This window comes from Nesoenas mayeri, assembly GCF_963082525.1.
Source record: "Nesoenas mayeri genome assembly, chromosome: 13".
In the NCBI taxonomy this organism is placed as follows: Eukaryota; Metazoa; Chordata; class Aves; order Columbiformes; family Columbidae; genus Nesoenas; species Nesoenas mayeri.
The window spans coordinates 12508636-12532979 of record NC_137550.1 but is presented as its reverse complement, the minus strand read 5'-3'; the positions used below and the strand labels follow the sequence as shown (position 1 = coordinate 12532979).

Here is a 24344-nt window from a genome sequence, read left to right as displayed (position 1 = left end):
GACAATCTATTTTTTAAATCGCAGTTTCTAAACTCTCACCCCAAAGAGCAAATTCTGCAGGTTCCTTTGCTGAATGAGCACGGGATTTTTAAGGAAGATGTAAAGACAACACAGAAGAGCCTCTCACACAACCTGCTTGCTGAATTTCAGCGGTGCCCCTTATGACCAGCTTATTTTCTTGCCTTTTTTGCTTTTTTTCAGGGCTGCGGAAAACAATTTCTGTGGGCTCCATCAAAGCGTCGTGGCAGATTTCCCTTTGGAAGTCAGAGCCTGTTTCAAACGTCTCTTCAAGTCCTGCATATTTGGGGACTTGGGCCGGACGAGGTGGAGGCCTCTTCGTTTCTCTCCGTTGCAGCTCCCGATCATCCTGCTGACCTCCTGGCAGAGCTGCTGGAAGGCTTCGTGCACTCCCTCGCAGTTCTCCCGGGCTGAGACTTCATAGTAAGTACCTCCCAGTTCACTGGCCAGCTGGAGTCCCTCTTTGGAGGACACCTGCCTGGCTCGCAGGAGGTCTCCTTTGTTCGCCATCAGAAGCAGGGGGATGTTGGCGTTAGGGTGGATCTTGCGGATGTGCTGGTGCAGGGGCCGGATGACTCGGTAGCTCTCGTAGTCTGTGATGGAGTAAACAAAAACGAAGCCATCCGCCCAGTAGATCGAACGGTTTATCTGCTCTTGGCAGCAGATGCTGTCAGTGTCATCCTGCCGTCAAAACCGAGAGGTGTGAGATTAGAAAACTGAGAAACGGGAGCAGACAGAGCAAAGAGTCGTATAGCACTGTTAGCTACTCGGAGCTTCGTTTTAACGTGTGGCTGTTTCTCAATGTACAGGCAGAAACCCCTCTGACCGCTGGGGAATCTACCAGGGACAGGAGAAATCTCCACTGTGACAGTAACGTGATGACGGGTAAGCTGTACAGGAGTGAAGAGGGGTCAGAGTAAATTGCTTGAAAATAAGACAACAGCCAAAATATTCATATTGAAAAGTTTGTTCTATATTCTGTTGTGCTAAATCAGTGTGACAGAAACCCACACTTTCATTGTGGATAAAATAATGATGAGCACCGTAAGAGCCTTATAAAATTCAGCAGTGTAGTCACACTGCTGGAAATGAACTGTTGTCCCCCAAAGGTGATTTTTTAGGGTTTTTTTCCAAGTTCTGTGCTCAGAGTCTCCATGGACGGGGATTCTCACTTACTCCGGTGAAGCCTGATAGGTTTTTCTACCATGTAGGTGTCCAGATAGTCAAAGGCAAAGCTCCTCTGAGAAAGCAATTTGTTACAAATCACCAATTCCTGGAACTTAAAAGGATGTGAAATCTCATTGCTCATTTGTAGAGCAGCAACGGGTTTACATTATTATTTTGCTGCTCAGAGGTTTGTTCAGTCTATCACTGCTCCTACTCAGCCAGCCATAACAATCACCAGTACTGGGAATATAAAACTGAATACAATAGCGTGGGGCTTGAAAAGAGATCAGCTTTCTTTCAAGATGAAGCTATTTTCAGCTAATCTTCTACTCTTTGTTATCCATGCTGGCGTGTAACCCAACGAGACATGGAGATCACTGCTTCAGTTCTTGCCAGTATGCTCAGTCTGTAAGAACTGACATTCCTGTCAATACTACAGGTTTTCTGGAACTTTGTAATTTCTTCCATATCCATCAAGGCCCTAAGCATATTCACTATTCAGCTCTTGATGAAATTGGTCGGAATTAGTGGCTTTTGTGTATTTTAGGGGGAGCTCAACATCATGGATATAGAGCCCAGACTTTTATTATTATTGCTAAATTCTATTCAAGGAAACTTCAACAACCTCAGTAAGACTATTAGAACATATGTTCCATTTTCTATTTACCTATAGAATATATATCAGCCATTCACACTCATTTTAACAGAATTTGCGTGTGCTCAGCAATCTCCCAAAACAGATCACTTTTATTTAGACACCTAAATATGAACTATAAAGCCTAACTTCAAGAAGCAGAGGTGGAAAAGAGTGAGTAAAGCCGGTCAGTTCTTTTATGGTAGATCGGATAGTAAAGAAAGGATGAGCGACAAGGCTTGTGGGAAGAAGGAAGCAGAATTTCTGAAGGCTCAGAGTATAAATCAGGCTTACAACTTTCAACAGGAGTTCTGCTAACTAACTGCCTTTCATAAATATTTCAGTATTGCCCACAGAGACGTTGGCTTATTGTACCTAGTAGTTCTTTGCCCTTGCCAGCTCACAGTTAACACTAAATCCTGTTAGCAGTGAAACTGTTGAACAGATGCTCTTATCGCTCCTCTCCCTCCCCAAAACCCTCAAACCCCAAACCCCAACAGAGTTGCACATGGAATCAGAGGGATCCTCACTAGCAGCCTTATTTGAAAGGCTAATGAGAGTGAACTCAAGCCAGGACAGGGCAGACTGTGGGAAGAAGGGCAATTTGTGCTGTTGGTGTCTGGGTTGTATCCAATCTGTAGATAATTAGCCACCCTTCGTGTCCTGCTAGCCTCTTTTCACCAGCAAACTCCTTTCATGGGGGAAAAAGAACTCATTGCTCTGGCAAGCGTCTGAAAATGTTTTTGGAGAAGGTGTACATTCAGACAGCCCTAATGAGCAGAAATTCTCAGTTACTCCATCTAGGCCCACCCAGCAGTGAGATGGATGGATAATCCCCAACGGAATGCTTTATTCAGGAAAATCAAAGGCTAATGGGCTACTTTTTAAATGGAAATCTCTGCTCCAGAATGAATTTTGCAACACACAGTCATTTGCTGTGTATAGACCAAGCAGCAATGAATGGCCTAACAAAATCAGTTATCTGTTTGCTTCTGTTTCTCTCTTAAACATTCACATTTCCAATGTGGCTAGAATCCTGAGGGGTTCCACAGGACTTCCTCCTGAAACGCTGTGCTCAGCCTGCAGAGCACAAGAAATTCTCTCCCTTAAGGTTTTTAAACAGAAAATCCAACCTGTCCTCAGACTTAACAAGTCCTGTTCAGGAACAGTCCCTTCAAATGATTTTAGATACATGATTTGATGCAAAGAGAGATAAGGCGAAGATAAGTGTGTCTGTGGGAACTATTGAAACAGTGCAGATCTTTGACTGGGACTTAAAAAACAAAACTCCTCCCTAACTAAATTAAAATTGCTTCTGACTAAGAAACCTCAGGTGTTGCCATTACTAAATTTTAAGGAGTTCTGGCTACAGTCACAGAACTTTAGGGCACAGTCTTGATTAAAACAGAAAGACTGGAAAATAAACACTTTTCCTGTGTGAAAGGGGGGGATTCCCTTTGTTATCAGGCAGTCCCAATTGTGCCTAATCACCACCAACAGCTTCTCCTTGCAGGTCTTCTTGAAGTAAGCTGGCATAGCCTTTGTATTAAGTCCTACTTGAATATTTGGAGGACTTTCATAGCAGCTTTTGTTTGCTTTTTAGTGTCCAGAGTAAATGAGGGGTCCTCTCCACTGCTCTGAGCACCCCCAGCAGCAGCAGAGAGCGTGGAACTTTGTCAAAGATTTCTGCTTAAATCTACTTTCAAGCATCAGAGAAAATGGAAATGGAAACTGAAGCTGTGGGAGCTTTGCTTATTTTGTTCTGGAAGCTCAGAGTGGAAGAGTTCTACGGCACAGAAATGAGCCCATGTTTGATGGTGACAAGAGTGTACCTAATTTTATCATGAAATCTCTGCTCTTCTCTGGGAATTATTTCTCTCATGAGATTTCCACCATTCATGTAAAAACAAACTTCACTACATTTCCTGCTGCTTTGACATTATTTTTATGCTCTTCAAAAAAAGACATCTTAATCTTAGATCCTACTTGGAAAGATATTTCTAGAAACAGGTTCCTAGTCAAATATTAAATCTAGAATACGGATAGAGAAAGGGGTATAGATAAATGTTCACACCTTTAATATAACGAATGAATGAAATAACAATAAAATAAATAAATTCATTAAAGAGACCACTGAAAAACACCCTGGCTGGAAATGACAACTGCTGTAAGGCCTGTTCCTTTGGAAAGAAACACCTTTCTAGAGAAGAAAGATTCTGGATGTGTAGATAGGTCTAAGCTGAGCCAGCTGGTCTTGTAGGCAGGTGAGTTTTCTGCCATGCAAGGACAGAAACCATTTGACAGGAAATAAAACAATAAAGGAGTTGGCAGGAGTGAGCCAGTCTATGATTTTACAGCTCTTTAGGCTTCGGAGGCAGTAATGTGTTTTAAATAGATTTGGTTTAATTCACTCTTAAAGGAGCCTGATTTAAGCTCTTCAAGGGCTCTTTTTGGCAGGGCTTAAGGTACCCCCGTTAGTATGCATTTAGATTTGAGCCCAAGTGTGTTTCTGCGAAGCGGAGTTACAGAAGTGCTGGCAACAAACAAGAGACAGTAACTGTGCTGGAAGGACCGATGCACTGAGCAGATGTTTTACCTCCAGTGAAACAAAGGGAGTATCCTGCACCTGTAGAGAGATCTGTTCCCCATCTATGGTGAACTTCCTTGAATACAAAGCACCTGGTGAAAAAGTAAGATCATAGGAGTCAGTGATTATAACAAGAAAGAGAACATAAAGGTAAAATGGAAGTGTTGAAATCCAGATTTTTGAGGCTTCTGATACGTACCTGCTTATAGAGAATTGGATGGCAGCAGAGCGGTTGTGTGGCTGTTTACTTCAGTAAAGCAGTTTTGTATTTGTTGTGTGGTTGGAGGTTTTGGATGTGTACCTAGTGTGGTATCTGGGAAAGGTGGCACCTTGTGTTGAATTAAATAGTCAAACTGGGCGCATAAATCCCATTCGGGGTTTCAGTCCATATTTTTTAACTTCTTAAAATGTGAACTGCATATATTTTTAATCTTAAACCAAGATTAAAGGTGTTGCCTGTAAAAGGACAGATCTGTTTCCTCTTCCTATTCTTGGAAAGTTTTTAAAAAGGAAATGTATTCCAGTTTTGGACACAGAGTGACTGTACACGAAACACCCAGATGCTGTTTGGGATTTGTGTGACCTTAGCAGTCAGGGATTGGTTGAAATCCCCAATCACTGGACACTTAGAATCTGACTTCTGATTTATCTGAATGACACACATTCAGGGCCTAGTGCAAGTTCCAAACATCTAGGTTCGATCCAGCTCTAGTAAGACCATCATTGTTCTGGGCTTGAACTTTATTACTGAAATACGGATTAAGTGATGATGAAAATTTAAGTTTTGATGTTATGAACTACCCATGGTTGTGATAAGGACAGCTTCAGAGATTTTTTTCTCATAATTTTTCTTTGGAACTTGATACAAGTCACATGGCTGTGTGAAGAAATGCAATATCCACAGCTGTTGAGTGCAGCCTTTCAGTCTTGTCCAAATACAATTGTCACCGCTACATCTAAACCAATGTATTTCACCTCAAATGTAGAGAAATCCCATCTATTGGAGAGTAAGGAATTCAGATTGACAGGGAGGTCAGTGACAATAATGCCATTGCTTCTGTGTTCCTAGAAACATTTACAATATGAAGAGATTTAGTATGGCAAAGTTTGCTCTAACTCAATCTAGCATTACCATGTTATGTTTTAATACTGACTCTGTGAGGTGATAGAGCCCTTCTGAGATGTGTTTTTAAAAAAATCAGATTTTAAGATGAAAAGATGGTACTGTTCTATGGGGAGACAAGACCAGACAACATATTATTCCCACTCTGTAATGCATTGCAGAAAAAAACGCAGGTACTTCCAGAGATGACTGTGCTCTGCCTTATAGCCAGCTGAAGGAGAAGCATGGTTGAATGATCACAAATACACTGCCACCTGTTTCTTATTTCTGGCCTATTTGTTTCTTCTACAGCGTGGCTGTTGGGCTGCTAGCTTAATGAGAAAAGCATGTGGATCTCAGTAATGTCTCTGGCAGCAATTCTTTGCAAAGCTCAGAAGTCTAACTTGATATACAGTCTCCCATGGAAGAGATGAAGGAAAAGAAAGAGAAATAGCGCAGCCAACCCTGAAGGTTACTTAGGGTCAGTGAGAGCTGTAAGGAGGAGCTTTCAGATTGTGTTTTGTCAGACAGGCAGAGATCAAAGGTGTCTGCCATCTCCTTTCCTAACTCATCGTTAGAAATTCAGCATGTGTCTCCAAAGTCAAGCCATCACTGCTTTAAATCCTGTCCTCCTTCACCCAAAACCTGGGAGACGGCCTACGTGCGGGATGTGCTGGTAGGCATGGTGTACGTAGGTCCTTTCTACAACACTGGCCAGTGTGGTTGGCACTTTCTTGGAACAGAGGCTGTGAATTAAACAGCTCACAGGAACGCGTCCTCTGAGGTGTCAGTATTAAACAAGAAAGGCAGTAGAAGCAGTTTGCATGGTCATTTTGCTTATATCATGGAAAGAAGACTTTGAGTTAGAAATCTCCCTTAAGTCTCCCATAAAAGCCGCTGAAAAAAAGGGAAAACACAGGAAAAGTTCTGAACTGCCTTTTACGCACTTTGGAATTCCTCTGGCTTCCCTGGGGTTGCAGAGGGAGCAGCGTTGGGTTTCTGCGGTTTAGTCGATAGGCAAGTTGTTCCTTGGGTCTGCGTTTTAGTACAGGTATGTCTCCAAGCAAACCTTTTACTCGGATCCTTTTCCATCAAGTTGGACAAAAAATAGCTAAAAGGATCATAAATAATGAGCCTTTGATTTATTGCTTTCATAGCTTGAGGCTATTAACTGAAAATATGCACCTTATGGACATCTAACACTGCCTGGCTTTCCTGTAATATGCACCAGTCACAAAAGAGAGCAGATTTCTTTTCAAGCTCTCTGCAGTACTGCAGTAGAAAGCAGACTCACCAGTATTGGCTTCATAGTCTCCAATAAATCTCTTTGTGAGAAAGCGCACAACCAGGGCTGTAAAACAATGAAAAAAAGATGGGTCTTTAATGTGAACCAAAATCAGTCTTTGCAGAACACATGTAATATCTTACTGGAAGAGTTAGTATAATATGAGACCAAGTTAATCTTTGAATTGCTCATACATTATTCTGCAAAAGCTTCTCTCAGCACTCGCAGAACATGATCTGGGGCCAGGCTGTGATATTTAATGCAGAGTTTTTTGCAACTTGTGTTGGAAACTACCCCTTAGATTCAATGTGGCTGTTCAGTGTACGATACGGAGGTTTGCTTGTTGAGATTGCAGCTATAACAATCTGACCTTTGCTTTGAAATAATTTAGAAAAAGAGTAACAAGCCAGTAAACCAAACCTAATCCCAATACTACACTTAAGACCTCTGTGTTTTATAAGTGAGGCTGTAATGGTTCTTCCCAGCCTTAAAAATTCTCAGTCCTCCTCATGGAACCCATTAGTGGTATCTAATCACATCCAGCAAACAAACTGCATGTGCTCTGCACACATGGGTGGTGCTCCAGCTCCCTGGGCGTTCTTCATCTTAACCTGTGGGACCGTCTTATGCTGTTCGATTAGAACATTTTCCTTTTTCTTGATCGCTATACAACACTTAAAATCCTGTCATGGCAACAGTAACTTACATTCCTGTAGTGCTTTCATCTCAGCAGATTCCTTATCATTTGCAAAACCACTTCATTAATAGCTAAATAAAAGGGTTCATTCTGCAAATAACTCTATAATAGATTTCATTTAAAATAATCATTTTTCTCACAGTGAATACCACCAGGTCATCTCTTCAGTACCCTTAAAGGAAATTGACTGTGCAGCTCTCTGCAACAAACTACTTAAAAATAATATGAAAATGTGGCTGCTTCAAATCCAAACCAATCAGATGTTTCGCTGAGTGCTGTGTAACCCCAGATGTAGTAAAACAGATTTGGCCTTAATAATCTGAAATTATGAACCACATATTAAAAAGCAATAACGCTTGCTTTATCCTCTTTTCTTCTCCTTCCCTTTGGAGAACAATACAGGAAGACACATGTACGCTGTTATTTCTCTGCAGAGCATAAAACATTTACAACAGGAGAATAAAAACTGTTAGGTCCATTTTTGGGGTGTGGAAATTTAGCCACAGTTAAATAATTTGCACAGGAGCGGGTAGAACCTTTTGTGAGTGCAGAGCTCCCAACACGGTGCCCTCTCCTCTGAGCTGCCACCTCACGTTGGCTGCTCATGCAAACCCTCAAATTATTCAGTGCATTTTCAGGAAAAAAATAAGAAAATAATTAAAATGTTCAAGCTGCAACAGTTAAGGATTTTCACAGCCTTGGGTCTAACTGAGCTGCAAATTAGCTGGTAAGTGCAGCAGCAAGAAAAAGCGTGGAGCTACACCTGCAAACTTACCTGTCTTGCCAACGCTACTGCCACCCAGTACCACCAGCTTGATGATTTTGTTGGGCACGCAGTCCAATACAGGATACTCTGGTATGGGGAGCAAGAGAAAGTTAGTAGAATACTGTGACATAGTATCCTGAGAGATGAGACGCATGCCAGAAATGAGAGCCGTTCAACTCCACGAGGAGTTGGGGGAGAAAATAAGGAAAACAGCTTCCCAGCGTCAGTTCTTGGCTGTATATCCTTGGATAGAGAAGCCTTTTCATTTCATTTAAGTCGCTTTCCTGCGGAATGTTAGAGCGCCTGGCCTCCTCTTCCCAATGCCTCTGCTCAGACAGCAACTTTGGGAAAGCAAAAGGGAACTTTTTGATCAGCCCCCGTGAAAACTGACTCCTCCGTTCCCCAGCCAATCACAAGGGAACCCAGGACATTCCTCCGGCCGGGCACCGAGCTGTGTCTCCATCCTCCGCGCTCCCCACTCGCTCCCCGCTTTATCTCCCCACTGCCTGTTTGATGTGCTGGCCCTTGGCTCTTTGCTAAAACGAGATTCTTCTGTTTTACAGTCCTCCCGGCAGCATTTTCAGTGAGATACAGCCACCCCCGTGCTCTGCTCTAATTCCACTTTGAATAATCCCGTTCTGCCTGTCTAGTTTCTTTGCATTTTCAATTGGCTCCAGCTCCATGCTCTGTTGTTCTCCCTGTCCTATTGTATCCTGCAGTTGGGCCCCTTCAGAGTGCCGAAGCTGATGGGACACTCCTCTTCAGGAAAGCAAACACATTTCACACACACCCCCCTCCAGTTTTCAGGCAGCTGTGGGTTATTCTGAAATACTAGCTCACATGTGTATCCTCCAGGATACATTTGATCTGCTGGTTTATATATGTTGTTAGTCTTAATGGCCCACTGGAATGTGGGTTAGCATTGGGTTGGGACCCTGCAGTTTCTCCAAACATGGAAAAGTGAATTTAGGGCTGGCAACAGACTTGGGAAGGCTGCGGAAGGACTCAGTATCCTTCAGTGGGGCGAGACAGGCAGAGGAAATGAAGAAAGAATGACTTCTATAGGAAAACCCAGCATAGTTTTAAGACAGCTGGCGGCTGCGAGGTCTGTAGGGATGACAGCATGTAACCGTACACTGGCTGCAATCAGCTCTCAGTTATCAAGGATAATGGGGCGGGAAGAAAAAGGGAAGAGCAGTGGGGAGGGAATGAGCCGGATAAAGCAAAACTGCAAATAATATAAACCAGATGTAAATTAAAGTACAGAAAATAGAGTTAGAGCATTCAACTTTGAAAAACTTTTTAAAAGAGGTCTGAAAGGGGCAGGAGCAGCTTCAGGCAGTGGGGGGAAGAGGCGAGCCTGGTGCGGGCAGCATAATTCTGAGACATGTGCTTTGTCACGCTGTGTAGGAGACAGAGATATTAACAGAAAGTGGCACCGCAGCTAATCCACCCACAGATCATGGAGACCTGAGGATGCAGATTTTTCTCATCTTCTGGACAGCCCTAGCAGAAGGTAGGCATGGGTCACTGGTCATTATGTAGAGGCTGCAGCCACCGAAGAGACTTTCTCTGCCCAGCTGCTTTCACGCCACCACTTTTAATCACAGCACACACACGAGTTCTCCCCAGAAGGATTTAGAGCCGAGGGGTACAGTTGCGAGTGAGCACAAGAGGAAGGGAAATCAGGCCAGGTCCTGGATTATGACCTCTTCCTGAAGCACTGGGGGCCAGGTTGTCAAATGATCTTGATTTCCACGGCAGCATCACAGAGGACATGCTGAGTGTGAACTGGTTTTAGAAAAATCCAGCTTTGGTGTGCAACAGTCCGATGAAATAAGCACAGGATGCAGAAGATTTATGGATGTGTCACTTTTCTAAGACTCTGCTTCCCCTCTGAAAACTACTTCTGAAGCAGTATTTGTATAGAGTTGCTGTGTAAGCACCAAGTGTTATTACTTTGAGCATCATGACAGTCAGCTGATGAAGAGGTGGAACAAAATGTCTGGAGGGCTCCCCAGCTCATGGTATCGGGTGGGAGCTGCCGGATCATGTGTCTTTTGGGACACGGCTCCTGTGCGAATGGTTTTCAAATTTCCAATGTAAATTTGCTTCCAGATTTTTGCAAACACCCACAGACTGGAGGATTTGTTTTCCAGGAAATTTCATTACCAGGGTGCTTTAATCTCACACAAGTTTTGTAAGAACAGGGAAAATGAAAGGAGGAATAGGAGAATACTCAAAATCTTGTGGTCAATTAACAGGGCACTTTGAAATGTGTTATTGAATTGGACACATTATAAATTCGGGGATTAGCTACCACCAGTATGTAACTGTCCGCCTCTCTAAGTGTAGGATGTTAAAACCTTTGTTACCATTTGCTATTAAAAGCATATGTTAGTGAGTAATATAAAAGTATTCATCTGAAGAGTCCCCCTATAAAAACTAACAGTAATGTATCTATCAGCTTCTAGGTGGTCAGAAGAGTTTCAACCCAAGAAAAAATGCCGGGTCAGTTAAGGAACATCATGGAGAGTATTCCATATGAGCAAAGACATTCCTAGAAGACTACAGATCTCCTGGCTTGCTCCAAAAGAGAGGCAACACAATCAATAGAAACAAAAGTTCAAGTCCTTTTGGGTAACCAAATGTTGTGCCAGTGCTGAGGAACACCAGAAGGGTCTCACAAAAGCGAGTGAGTGCACATAAAGTTGGCAGGTGAGTTTTAGCCTAGATCCAGAGAAAATGAATATCAACTACGCTTAAATGATGCTGAACTTGGACGTGGCACTCATAAATTAGGAAAGAGACCTTGGAGTTGTCACTGGCTGTTCACACTCATCAGCTCAGAGTGCAACAGCAGCAAAAAAAGCCAACTAAATGTTGCGTATCCTTGGGAGGGGAACGGAGAAGGAGACATAGGGGAACATTTTGCTGCTGACACAAACCCTCAGAGCATCCCCGTTGCCAGGGCAACACGCAGTTCTCTGCATCTCAAAAACGTAGCAGGGTCTGCAGAGGCACAGAGCGGGGCACCAGAAATGATCACAGCAGCTGGAGGAGAGACTGGAAAAGCTGTTTCGCATGTGCTTGTACTGACGCTGGTGCTGACATGAGAGGAGACGCGTGGGGGCAGAAATGAAAGACCCGTGGTGGAGGAAATGTTGAACTGCTTCTTTTGGCAGCTGCGATGGCTTCTGGTTGCTTAAAACAAATGTGAAAGCAGTTTTAGGCTGCATCTTGGAAGCAGACCAATTGATTTCTCATTCCTTTGCTAATATGGTTCAATCTAAATTTCTTATGTACTTGGGCTTCTTGTGCTTCTAACCAAAGCTTGTTTCCACTGTGCGCAGAAACCTCTGTCCAGAGAGAATGGGGTTTAGTAACAATAACAAAGCAGCATATTCTCCAAAACTTTTAAATCTATTCTCAAGTTCCGGCCCCTCTTCCCCCCTCTTCCCCCCCCCAACTTTTAGACTCTAATTCTGAAACAATTCAAGTTAAGATATAGAGTAAAAGCCAGAGGTTTTAAAATCTGATCCTTGTCTGGTTTTCTAGATTGTCAGAATAGTCTTTTCACTGAGGGAAACCATGCAGAAGGATTCACACTATTTGAGATTGTATAACCCTTGGCATGTAGAATAAGAATTGTTTTTAAAAGAGATAGTCATTGTTTGTGCACAATGGACTTATATTTAGCTAAGAAAACCATGTTTTACATTCAAATTCTCTTGGAAAAACAATAGTTTAATTTAGAAGGAAAGTGTTTGCAAAACTCAGAGCAACTTTGAAAACATTTGGATGATTCTGGAGATTTCACTAACCACTCCTTGGGTTGCTCCATGCAAAGATATGTGCCTTTGCATGCTGCACAGAGACTATGTTATTTCCACACATTTTTTTTTACAGATTTATTTATTGGTCTGTGTTGCTTTGGGCTACGTTTTTAATAAGATTTTCTGTTTTTATTGTTGTTGGCACTCCTACACATCTTCAGAGATGAAGCATTCTAAAAATAAAAATATTTACTATTACCATAGTGCTTTTCATATGAGGATGTCAAATTGCTTTCAAAATTGGGTGTAATTATTCCTCATACATTTTACAAAAGGAGTAACAGATGAGCAGAGCCAGCGATCATGCTAAGATCCCAGCATGCTGGGGAAATGATGATTGTTGTCACTCTTTCCCTTCTGCCCAGCACTGGCAAAAATCATCTTTCTTCTGAAAGTCTATTTGCGATGGTCACATTTCCCTGCAGTACATCTCAGATGTTTTTGCACAGCACACTGATGTTACGGTGACACGGCTGGAGAAGCACAGCTCATTTCTGAGCAGAAAAGCCAAAGGTGGTGCTGGGGAAATGCCAGTTGCTTTGGCAGATGTTGGGATAAAACTCATAGCTGGCAGCTCATGTACACGTCCCCCATTCCTGAACGTATTCCAAACAACAACAGATCCATCTTTGCAGCTTTGTCTGACCATTCTTTGCTGCAAACTTGGGGCGCAAAGGCCAGTTCTCACACTGCATTAAACACAAGTAGCGTTTTCACCACCTTTTTGCTCCCTCATTGTTGGGAAAGGCAAATAAAAAGCATCTTTGCAGGAGGCAGGGAAGGAGCAGAACAGAACGTGATGTGCACAAGGAGCCAGCCTTTCTTTGGGCACTTGGGATTTCACCTTGCACGGTGCCTGATCATGGGCAAAATGTGTTAAAAATTCAGCCGCATGCTCCAGCAGTAACCTCAGCAGATGTTGTCTGGGGACAAGGCTGCTATTTTAGCACCATAATTGTACCCAGCACAAAGTTGTTCTGATCCTGAGGCCAAAGGGGAAGGAAGTGTCCTCAGATACTATTGTGACAGCTGTGATAAATCATATTTGATTCTATTTTGAGATGTAAGGGAAGTGATAATTTAAATATATAGTTCAGCTCGGTTAAACTCTGTACAAATTCCACTATTTCTGTATTTCCTGTCCCTAATTTTGTTGCATTGCTGTTCATGGAAACCCTGTAAGGAGCACGTGTCCCTATTCACTTTTAGCATATCTTGTAAGGAATTTTTTTTTTTAGGTTGCCAAATACTCTCCCTTGGGAGCCTGTAGTAGATGACGTGGAAAGTACAATGTGTATAAGAGAACATCGCTGCAGGCGGACAACTCAAATAGAACAGAAACATCTTGGCCTCATAAAAAAAAGTTGGTGCTTTGGAAACTGAACCATCCTTCCATCTCTGCAGAAATCGCCATGAGGTCAGGGCTGGAGTGAGGGACAGCGTGTGGAAACTGTCCTGTCTCGGTGATGGTGTGTGTGGCGCACAGCGTGACCAGGGGACTTCCAGCCACTTCATCAGCGCTCCATTTCTAGTTAGCACGAAATACAAGCTGGGCTCCTTTCAGGTTTGACACAATTCTGTAGATATTAATCAGCCAAATGACAAACATTTCTACCCATCCCTGGCTCCATTCCTCTGATATGTATTTGCTTTGAGTATGCACTGCACAAAGTGCTTTATGGTGACACGGCAACATTTTTCGCTCCTTTTCCTCCTGGGCTTACAATAGACACTGTTGTCATTTGTAGCGCTGTGCTCTGAAAGAGCCCTTTTTGTGATGTTGCTGAAAGGAGGACATGTGTTGCAGAACAGCAAAGGATTACTGGTGCAAAACCGCTCTCTGACTCCACCATTGCTCTGGGCATCGCTGTAAAAACCCATTTGTGGACAGCAGGATGACCATGAGCCAACACTGGGCCCTTGTGACCAGGAAGGCCAATGGTACCTGGGGTGGATTAGAAGAGGGTGGTCAGTAGGTCAGAGAGGTTCTCCTGCCCCTCTGCTCTGCCCTGGGGAGACCACACCTGGAATATTGTGTCCAGTTGTGGCCCCTCAGTTCCAGCAGGACAGGGAACTGCTGGAGAGAGTCCAGCGCAGCCACCAAGATGCTGAAGGGAGTGGAGCATCTCCCGTGTGAGGAAAGGCTGAGGTAGCTGGGGCTCTGGAGCTGGACAAGAAGAGGCTGAGGGGGAACTCATTCATGGGGATCAATATGGAAAGGGGGAGTGTCAGGAGGATGGAGCCAGGATCTTCTGGGTGACAACCAGTGATAGGACAAGGGGCAATGGGTTCAAACTGGAACACAGGAGGTTCCACTTAAATTTGAGAAGAAACTTCTTCATGGTGAGGGTGGCAGAGCCTGGCCCAGGCTGCCCAGGGAGGTTGTGGAGTCTCCTTCTGTGCAGACATTCCAACCCGCCTGGACACCTTCCTGTGTAACCTCATCTGGGTGTTCCTGCTCCATGGGGGGATTGCACTGGATGAGCTTTCCAGGTCCCTTCCAACCCCTGACATTCTGGGATTTGCGGGTGCTCACCATCACTGAAAAGCATCTCAGGGAACACAGAGTTTCCGCACGCACCATTTTGGTGCTCTAGGTGTCTGCGGTTTCCCTCTCTGGGGTGTTTGACAACATCCCCCAACTCCCCAAGACCAGCACTGTGAGAACGGCACCTTCCAGCCGTTTCACCGGTGACGCAAGGGGCCTCCAGCCACCTCCCTGGGGGAGGGAACTGAGGCACCTCTTGCCATCCGCACGGACCGGGCGGGCCTGGAGCGAGGGGCCCAGGAGGGGCTGCGGGGAGGGCCGGGAAGCCGGGGGAACCCCGGCGGCAGCGGCGCGGGGCGCAGCCGGCGCCGTTTTGGCGCCGCACCGCCCGGCCCGGCCCCGTTTGGCGGTTGCGCCACCTGCGGCTCCGGCTGCCGCTGTCAGTTGGGCGGCTGCGTCCCAACATGGCGCCGGCGGCAGCGGCCGCGGGGCGCGGGGCCGCGGCGGGCGGATGGAAGTACTGACGACGGTCCGGAGACTCGCCTCCATCTGTACCATGGTGAGAGCCGCGGGCGGGCGGCGGGGCCGCCGGCCCCGCGCTGAGGGGCTCGGGAGGGCCGCAGCCGGAGCGGGGCGGCCTCGCAGGGGCGGCGGCGGGAGCGGGTGAGGCGGCGGCGGGAGCGGAGCGGGCAGGGCCGGCCGGGCTGCGATTCCGTGATCCTGCGGGGGGATTAGGCCCCGGTCCGGGGAGCGGGGAAAGGCGTGGGGAGCTCGCTGCAGAAAGGAGAGTTCGCCGGGGGATGTGTCAGCTCCCAGAGATATGTGCTTAGGGCAGGTGGATGCTCTCTTTCAGGAAATGAAGGAATTATCGAGCATAAATTATTTTTCTGGGTCAGGTCGCAGTCGTTTGTTGTGATAACTGAGCTCAATTTAAAGGTCGTTACACCAGTTTGTAGAAGCTCTGTAATCATTTCACATGAATGCACATAAGAGGGTGTCATCCATATTACCAATGAAAATCTAGCAAGGGGAGACTGATAATTGCATGATTATGCAGAATTTTTAATGAAGTTACATTGCTGCATAAATAGAGGCCAGTAAGTGGTTTGTCTACTGCTGAAACACACTGACTCATAGGAAAATATTGCAACTTGATACGCCATCAAAACATTTCACTAAGATTCTTACTGTAAGGAGTTTAGTCAGTATAAACTATAACAGGGGGTTGAATTGCCAAAATCCAACTTAGAATCAAGCTGAGGGTATTCAGTTTTAGTATTTTGGTTTTCGTAGTCCTGCATCTTAATTGCTCCGAGTGGTCAGACATCAGGTTTAGATCTCACCCGAAGCAGTAGCAAAGCGGAGAGCCTGTCGCCCTGTCCAAAGGGGCTCTTGTCTTCCAACTTGCTGAGACTGATTTCACACGTGTGTAAAGCATGCAAGGTTTTCCTGTTTCTTTTCCATGTAGGTACTGGCTGCTGGTTTTGATTAACTTGAAATCCAGTTGAACAGAGCCGCAGTGGTTCTGTACAAACCCATTTGCAGTTTCATAGTAACACTCTTAACAAGAGATTCTTTTTCTTTTTAAATTTGTGGCAATGGGTACCTGATCTTAAAGTTTGCAGCACTGAAGATTTCCCAGAACTTTACACTTTACTAATCTCACTAGATTTTTTTACAATATAATTTGCATTTTTAATTGCCCATCGCAAACACAAGTGAAAATAAGGTCATGAGAGGTGGCTGAATCATGACTTTGTTGGGGAGTTCTGCTCCCCAGAGGCAAGTGATTGACTCAGCCCCATGTAATATTTTGGATGCATTCCTGAGATCAGCTGACTGAGCCTCAGATTAAGAGGACAAGTGTAAGGCAATGCATTTTCTTGTGAGTATGTAGCCAAACCTGAATACAGCCAGTTGCTTGTGATTTGGTTTTGGAGACTTTGGCTATATGTGCTCAATCTTGCATTCATTTCTGCTCCCGCGCTTACCTTCGTTTTGGTTGGGATGACAGAAAGCTAAGCAGATACCTATAGCTTGCTAGTGCCCCTTCTCAAATACCGTGGGTTTTTTCAAGAGACTTTTCACAATGTTGCAGCTTTTGGGGAGCCGGTTCTCCTTTTACTGCTTTTGTTTCAAGTGGAGAACTTGTTTCATTTCTCTGCAGAAAAGGTTAGGCAGTGCTGCTGGCACTACATGATTGTATTAAACTTGCTCCCAAATTTCTTATGTAGCTGTTTAATCAGATGTTATGGAATTTTTGAGCATCAGTGTTTCAGGTGCATGTGTAGCTTGGCTAAACTTACTGTCAATCTCACTTTTTTTTCTTCAGCTAGCCCAGGAAAAACAAGGCCTGGGTGCTGTATTTGAAAATTGAATCAGTTTATTTGCATCTACTTCAATTAATTTCCAGTAAGAGAAATCACTGTTTGCTTTGTCATGATGCGAATATGAAAAACCTAAGCCTTCTTTAGAAACACATGTAATTACATTAACAAAGTCTCTTTGGGAAACTACGTTCTTCAGGATTATGCTAATATGTAGTGATTGTACAGTACTTTACATACTTGTAGTAAAATATGCAGTTTTCACCAGTGCTTCTAGTCATCATCTGCGCTTCAGGCTTGAAAACTGAAACAGAGGTTTATGACATTCTCAGACCCCTTAGTCAATCAGTAGCACAGGGACTGGTGTTTCTGCCTTTCTGTCTCAGACACTCCTCTCCAATATCTTTTTAAAAATTAAATTCCATGCCTCAACTCATTATAGACAGTAATGTAGTTATAACTTTAATCATATGCCCCTCCCTAAAATAACTTCCAGATTTTTGTGCTGCGGATCATCTCTCCTGTGCCCCATGACTGTTGCGTTTCCTTTATGTGATCACTGTCCCTTTTTCAGCGATTCCTTACTGTTCATGTGGCACCTATAGCATCGCGAAGAGTGGAAACTCATAGTAAAATACTTGTCCATTTGAATATGATTCATTGTTCTGGTAAAGCTGCTGTTGCCTATGGCAAGACACATCCATAGCCAAGAGCTACCAACTAGAGCTCTGCCGCGTTCCTTTGACTTAATTTCATTTCCCAGCCCTTATCTTTCCTGTGGACTTCAGGAGCTTCTGTTTTCTTTTTGCAAGCAACTGCAGAATTAAGTGGGAAAGTGAAATAGAAAGCACTATTACAGTATTTTGTTACCCTTCATGAAAAATGCATAGCTCCTGTTTCAAAAATATTTCAAAGCGATGTCTTTGTAGTTCTGTGGCACACACGTGGTCGTGGACAGATGTGAATCCTCTCTTGACTGAGGAGAGTGGACAGGTAGGGCTGAATTTCCATGGGTCTGACTGCGTCATCTAATTCAGAACACACCTCCAGGGGGCTGAGGCCGTCGAACTGGGGTATTGAGTCAGGAATTGGGTTTTTCTTGTTGCATTGACATTTTTTTTGTTGTTGGAGAAGCAGAACAGAACATTAGAATGGAGCAAAATGTGAATTATAGATCTGATCTTGTCCTCTCTGACTTCTAATTTTGTATAATAAAAAGTCTGTAGTAAGCTGTTAGCAGAAATATTGGCGTTTCTGGTAGGCTAATTAGAGACACTTCCCCTAGATTCATGTCTAATTGTTTGCTAAACCAGTAAGACATGCCTGAAGAACTCAAATCCAGTGTACAAATTGGTCATAGTCTTATTCTACTCCTCTGAATCAGTACAGCACGGGTGTAATTATTAACTTCAGTGCTAGAGAGAAGATGACTGAATCATTTGTAAGTAACGCATTTCCATTTGCCGCCTGAATAATTTACATTATTCAGTTCAAGCAGGGCTTTCGTGTTCCTGATGTATGTTTGCCTTGCTGCTGTTTCACCTATATTTATAGAACTCTGGTTTAGCTTTATCAGTGAAATAGCATTTATGGCTGGGAAGGCATCGCTCAGGAAGGGAGGATAAAAGCGGAGGTAGCTAAGCAAACTTCTGTTTCCAGCAGTACTCTGCTTCTTGATTGACTTGTTAAGCTAAAGGGAACAAATATTCATCTTTGGACTTAAAACTCAGCTTGAAAATAACCTGCTTTATTTTAAGGGGAAAAAAAAGCAACAAAACCACATGTATAAGCCATTGCGAAGCAGTTAGTAAGTCACTTTGTGCAAGGTGTTTCACGGGCTGTTTGTACTCTGGTTCAATGCTGTGTGTGTGATGGGTGGTTGCTGATGCGTTCTCCAGATTTTAGGCTTGCAGCAGTTTGGAGATGCCAGCCTGTGCAAAGCAGCCAGCCAGGCTGCAGGTACCCGCCAGCTCCAGTCCATAATATACAGCTTTGCTTTGAATGATTTTTTGGGATTTTGCAGGAGTCCTGAACTACCGCATGGACTGGTTTCTTCTGCTATTCCGGTGTCTGTTTTGTCCCAGATTGCCTATAAACTTCTAGATTTCTTGACTTTCTTTTGGAAAATGAGAGATCATAACCGTGTTGTGCCATGAGGAAACTATGTGCAGTATATGATTCATTAGTTGAAGCTAGATATTAATTATACTAGAGGTCCTTTACTACAGAGCTGTTACAATTAAAAAATGAAGTGTGAATACCCAGGAAAAGATGTCAACATAGCAGTGGAGGTAGTTCAATGTGCTCTATGTTATTGAATCTTTCTTGTTTTGTTCTTTGGTCAGGATTTAGGGCAAATGCTTTTAATACAAGGAATTCATCTGTATTTATATTAATATGAACATCGCTTAGTATTTGTTCCTGTTGAAAAGTAACTGGCTTTCAGTGTTTGCTCTTACAGATGTCAGTTTGGGAGATTCCTGAACTTGTTGCCAAAACAAAGGGCTAAATAAAAGGGATCATTGTTTGGTTTCTTATGTTGTATTTTATATTTTCAGCTCCTTTCCTAGTGAATTATCCACTTAGCTTCCCATCCACTAAGTTGTGAATATATACACATTCAGACCCATTGATGGGCCCTGTGTCTGAATTTTACTGCTGTACCTCTGTGCGTGTTTAACTTGTACATGTGTAATCTATTAAGTTACAACCTATTAATAAATCCGTAGTGTTTTGCCTTCCATCAGCATCCACTTCCTTGCTTCTTACAGTATTGTTTCTGCCCTGTTTGATGTGTGAAGGTCATGAGAAACTCTTATTCCCAGCTCACAAAAGAACAGAACTGGTAAACATTTGGCCTGGGGTGCACCTGTAGATCTGTTTTTGTTTGTTCTTTTAGAGAGCTGAAAAGCTGCACAATATCTCAGAGCTGTGCTAGCGAGACATCGTCTCTTCTGTGTGTTGCAAGGTCTGGAGAAATCTTGTGGAGCTCTTCTCAGGTGGATGAACTGGCTGTGAACACTTTGGTGATCTTGGAGACAGTGGCCAAGAAGAGGGAAATGGGTTGCATACAGTAGGACTTTAGGGGCTGAGACTAGCAGCAGCTTCCATATTTCTTACCCTTCATCCAGCATCCTTTCCATATGTCCTTTTTATAGGAACCTGGCTTTACTATCTAATGTTAAAGAGCATAAAATTACAGAATTTCACGAGTGTATACGACTTGCTTTACATCTGTAAGTGAGGCGTAGATCCTTCGACCTTGCAAGACCAGCTCCTAATTGAATAAACATTGACATACAACAGTTTATAAAGCATTCTGTATTAATTTATTTAAAACACTCCAACTAAGACTTCAGATTTTAAACCCTTCAGAGTAGTCAACTTATTTTGAAATACAGCTTTTTCTAATTTCCCTGTGGTCTCCATGATGTTGGCAGTAACCAAAGTGTTCCGTAAGCTTGGCTCACTGTTGAAGAGAGGGCAAAGCCAGGCGTTCCTGCCTGTAAAGTCTGTGACACTGTTACACCTGCTTCTTTCAAGATTATCAGCTTGTTTTGCATGCATAAGCACGCTAAGCGCTGGCATCCAAAGTTCAATTTACCATAATTTGTTATGCCTAGAGCGGCAGCCTTCCTGGATATGTGAGAAGGGATAATTTCAAAACCTAAATCACATTGACTGATAGCTGAGCTGACAACTCTTTTTATCTGACTTCAGTGCTACACAACCAAGGAGTTTTAAAAGGTGGGGAAGCAACATCTCATTCTGTGTTTAGAAAATCATGACAGTATGTTCTGTAAACTTGCAGAAATCCAGCCTCAGCTCTGCTCCTTTCTGTGATCCCCCGCATAGTATTTTAATAGTCCTGAAGCTGGAACTATTATCACGGCTAATATAGCAATTTAAGTGCAGGCAGACTTTATGAAATGCATCATCTCATTCAGCTTTCTTTGCTGAAAGGCTTTAAGTAGCTCTGTCTTGGCCTACATTTTTTAATTTTCCTTTTTGTTTTGTTTGTTCACTCTTTAAAAGACAGTCTGCAGTCATGCAGTGTATTTAACCAACTAAATGTCTTTCCCTTTTTTGTGTTTCTCGAAGAGAAATGTCTTTTGCAGGCAGGTGCATGCAGTGCACTCAGTGGCAATAAACTGGTTCCAATCCAAAAGCTGAATTACTATGGTATCGAGCCCAAACTAGTATATCATGAGGGATTTTTATTTCAACAAGCTGTTACACCAAACATGCTACTCAGTTCTGAGCCTGCATGCAGCTGTCATAACAGTTTAGAGATATCCTAAGTTGCAATGTTTTAATGACTTCATTTGAACTGAATGATGTTATTTGCAATGGGAGAAGGATGAAAGGCTTGTATAAAAGCATATAATGTGGAAATTAATATTTTGCACTGGACAAAAAAACCCCAGTAATTTATCCTTGAAGGAAGACTGTATCTTCAGACTTCCATGAACTGTATGGAGTGTTTTAAATTACCTGCTTCTCTATAGCTCGTTAAAAGTAATCGGGTGATGATATTAGTCTTGTGTATATTTTAGATAGGGCTAAAGAAGCTGAAGTATGTAGGCAAGTATAGGAAACTACAGTTTAAATATTATACAATGTACATATAGGGGTTCTTCTGGAACTTTGAGAGCAATAATACAAATACATACAGATTTCAAGAGTTCACTTCTGAAAATCCCCTGCTGTCTACAAATGAACTGTAAATGGAGCATCTAAAATAAGCAAGACGGTGATTTACTCGGACTTGGTGGATTTTGTCAGGATCATTATTGTTAAAAAAAGAAACAAACTGCAAGTTTGTGGTTGTAGTTTGTGAAAATGCAAGAAGGGCTTTGTGGTTCTACTTACTTCTTTTTCTTGTACTTTAAGCCACTGCTTCATCCTTGTTAGCATTTAAAAAACTCTGGTAGCATTTGTTTGTCAAGTGTCCTGTCTTGCTTAGGTATCTCTAAATTTCAATGTCCTTCTAAGAAACCAGGCAAATCTTTAGTATGCTGTCCGATTCTGTTGAGCTAATAAGGAATGGTTATAAATCCATTGACAATCTGCTGTTGCGTGGATTTTCCTGCGTAATTTCAAACCCATTGTATAGTTGGAGCACGTCAGAAATGCTGCTTGCACCGCTACCTCCTTTAATGACTATTTTGATCGTTATTTTTTTTGTATCTTCACTTACTATCCCTCTTCTTTCACCATAGTTGTTTCTTGTTTTCTTACTGTGATTCTTTCAGCCTGTCTCACGAATGTGTCACACACCCACCTCTACAGCGTAGCAAATGCACCCAGTTGTTGGTAGCTGGTGGATTGTGCTAATGTGAGACACTCCACTTTTCCGTCCGAGCAGGTGTGAAACCAGCACCCTCCAAAATGTGCAGGACGACGACCTGAGCCCTCCTGTGCTGTCCTAATCCTTGACCAAATCACAGCACTGCACTCTTTGCCGTCATCTGCTCTGTGCTGGTTTTCTCTTTCATTTTATACGCTCAGTGCCTCCCACTGCTCGAGCAGCAGCACAGCCTTGACCTGATTATTTTTGCCAAGAGCTCTGAACAGCAGCAAGGATACCCAATGTTGAGTTAATTTTGATCCTTTTCTTACTGCAGCTCGAGCAGCAGCTGCTTCATTCTCATAAGGTCTGCTTGCATGCTTATCAAAACAGCACAACCTTGCTTTGTAACCATTCCCACATCTGCAAAGTTACCTTGATACTAGCAAAAAGTAAATACTTATAAATGGAAGTGTGAATTCCTTCAAAGTGTGAAAGTGTTAGTTCAAGATAAACAATTTTGACCGGTAATGTTGCTTTGTCTGTAATAATCCACTTTTTTTCAGCCAAGTTTTGTGGACGCTCAGGATTTCACTGAAACTTAATAAAATCCATAGCACTGAAAATGGAAGAAGTTCTAACTTGAAGCGGGACCCGTGTGGATGCCAGCCGTGGTTTTCTCTCATCACTTGACTCTAGTTCATGTTCTGAGCTGTGTAGTTGTTCCTAATCACTCCCAGCTGTTCTTCTGTAGCTTCAGAACTCTTCAGCTCTGGGCCTTATTATCACTTCTACTGTAAAGCCACTTATGCAAAGTGAATAGAAAAGTGATAACTTTTCTTCATCTCCCAACAATAATTTCTTCTTATGCCTCCTCTCAGAGAAGTGATACAATCGATAAACCCTGGTCTATAGGAATAATTACATATTCAAATAAGTTTAAGGGTATTGAAGTATTTAAGCCCCTGGAAAATGTTGATACAGTTCCAGTTCCGAAATCATTTAAATCTAGACCAGGCAAAATATTCATTGTCTTTGCAGGAGTAGTCGCAAACTGTAGAGCTTATAAGAGACTGTAATGCCTGAGCGTACTTGTTTCTTATCTCGTTTGGCTGATGCAATGAGTTAGCAGTGTAATCTGGCTAAAGAAATAGAAGTCTACTACTATTTTTTCTACTTGCGTGGTGTATTGAACTGGAAATATATCTTTAAGACTTCTCTACCGAGCAAAAAGGACTCGCAGCTTGAAAGTTGGAAGGCTTGATAGGTCTCTGTTCTGGTTTTGATGGGTTATTCAGTTAGAATTTCAGCTATACTGTGCGGTCACTTCATCCATGTTGACTTGCTTAGATAGCTACCTCAGGTAAGACTTTCTGAAACTGGTCTTTTCATATCCCTTATTACTTTACTGTCCTTTTTGGCTTTACCAAACTCAACAAAACCTGCCTCAGAGACCTTTTGGTGTTCTTTGGGTAAATATTAGTTTTAATTAATCCCGTCTTCCCTATATGTCGTACATATCTAATGCTGGTGTGATGTCCTCACTGAGTTGGTATGAAAAACGGAGAAAAATTTGAATATTACCAGTTCCCTGTGCTTTTGTTTGCTAATTTAAAATCCATTATATGGGATTGTTTTAAGGGTGTTCTTTTCTGCTGGAAATCAGCGAGCACAAATGTTCTTGGATAGGTCCCTTTTTTAATCAGCTATGACAGAAAATATTTTATTGTTGTTTTTCTGGGGCCATCTTGGCCATTGTTAATCGTATCTATTATTCCAAACTGCTAAAATAGTTCAGATGGACCAGGCAGCTTTCCATTCTTCTATTCGATTAATAGTGCAGGAACTGTGGAAACCACTGAGCTGAGTTTACCTGCTCTCTGGATTCAAAGGAGATGTGAACAGAGTATGGGAGCTCTTGAAAAGTGCAACCAACCTCCAAGACATCGCTTTAAGTCATAGTAAATTCTAGAAGTTTTAAAATCCTGATTGCAAGTTGCTGAAACTTTAGTTGTCACCTCCCCCAGCGATATGGAAGTGTTAAATTTGCATCTATCTGGGAGTCTAATTATATAAGCAAAACAGTATTGCTGCTTTAGTTAAACTAGGAGGATGTTTTCCTTGTCAAGTAATTACATGTTGACTGT

The 24344-nt window shown here is 42.9% G+C and overlaps 2 protein-coding genes across 6 annotated transcripts in view; one reads left to right on the top strand and one right to left on the bottom strand.

The window, feature by feature from the left end:
• Positions 1 to 231: 231 nt before the first annotated feature.
• LOC308045364 (ras-like protein family member 11A-like) lies at positions 232 to 8410 on the bottom strand (the record flags this gene model as incomplete). The annotated part of the gene is made up of 4 exons (XM_080352615.1): positions 232 to 699; positions 4416 to 4498; positions 6803 to 6859; positions 8266 to 8410. 4 exons carry the CDS (start codon positions 8408 to 8410, stop codon positions 232 to 234), a joined length of 753 nt encoding a protein of 250 aa, XP_080208741.1.
• A 6622-nt stretch (positions 8411 to 15032) lies between these two features.
• The window catches only part of LOC308045342 (ubiquitin carboxyl-terminal hydrolase 12-like), a 35435-nt gene continuing 26123 nt past the window's right edge, over positions 15033 to 24344 (top strand). For 4 of the 5 annotated variants that reach the window (XR_013922753.1, XR_013922754.1, XM_080352579.1 and 1 more), the window contains exon 1: positions 15039 to 15139. Coding sequence is in view for 2 of the 5 variants with exons in the window: in XM_080352579.1 (XP_080208705.1) it covers positions 15092 to 15139 (48 nt within the window). In the remaining 3 variants the exon portion in view is untranslated. Of the gene's footprint in view, positions 15140 to 24344 lie in introns of all 5 variants that reach the window. The other variant, XM_080352580.1, reaches the window with a different exon arrangement.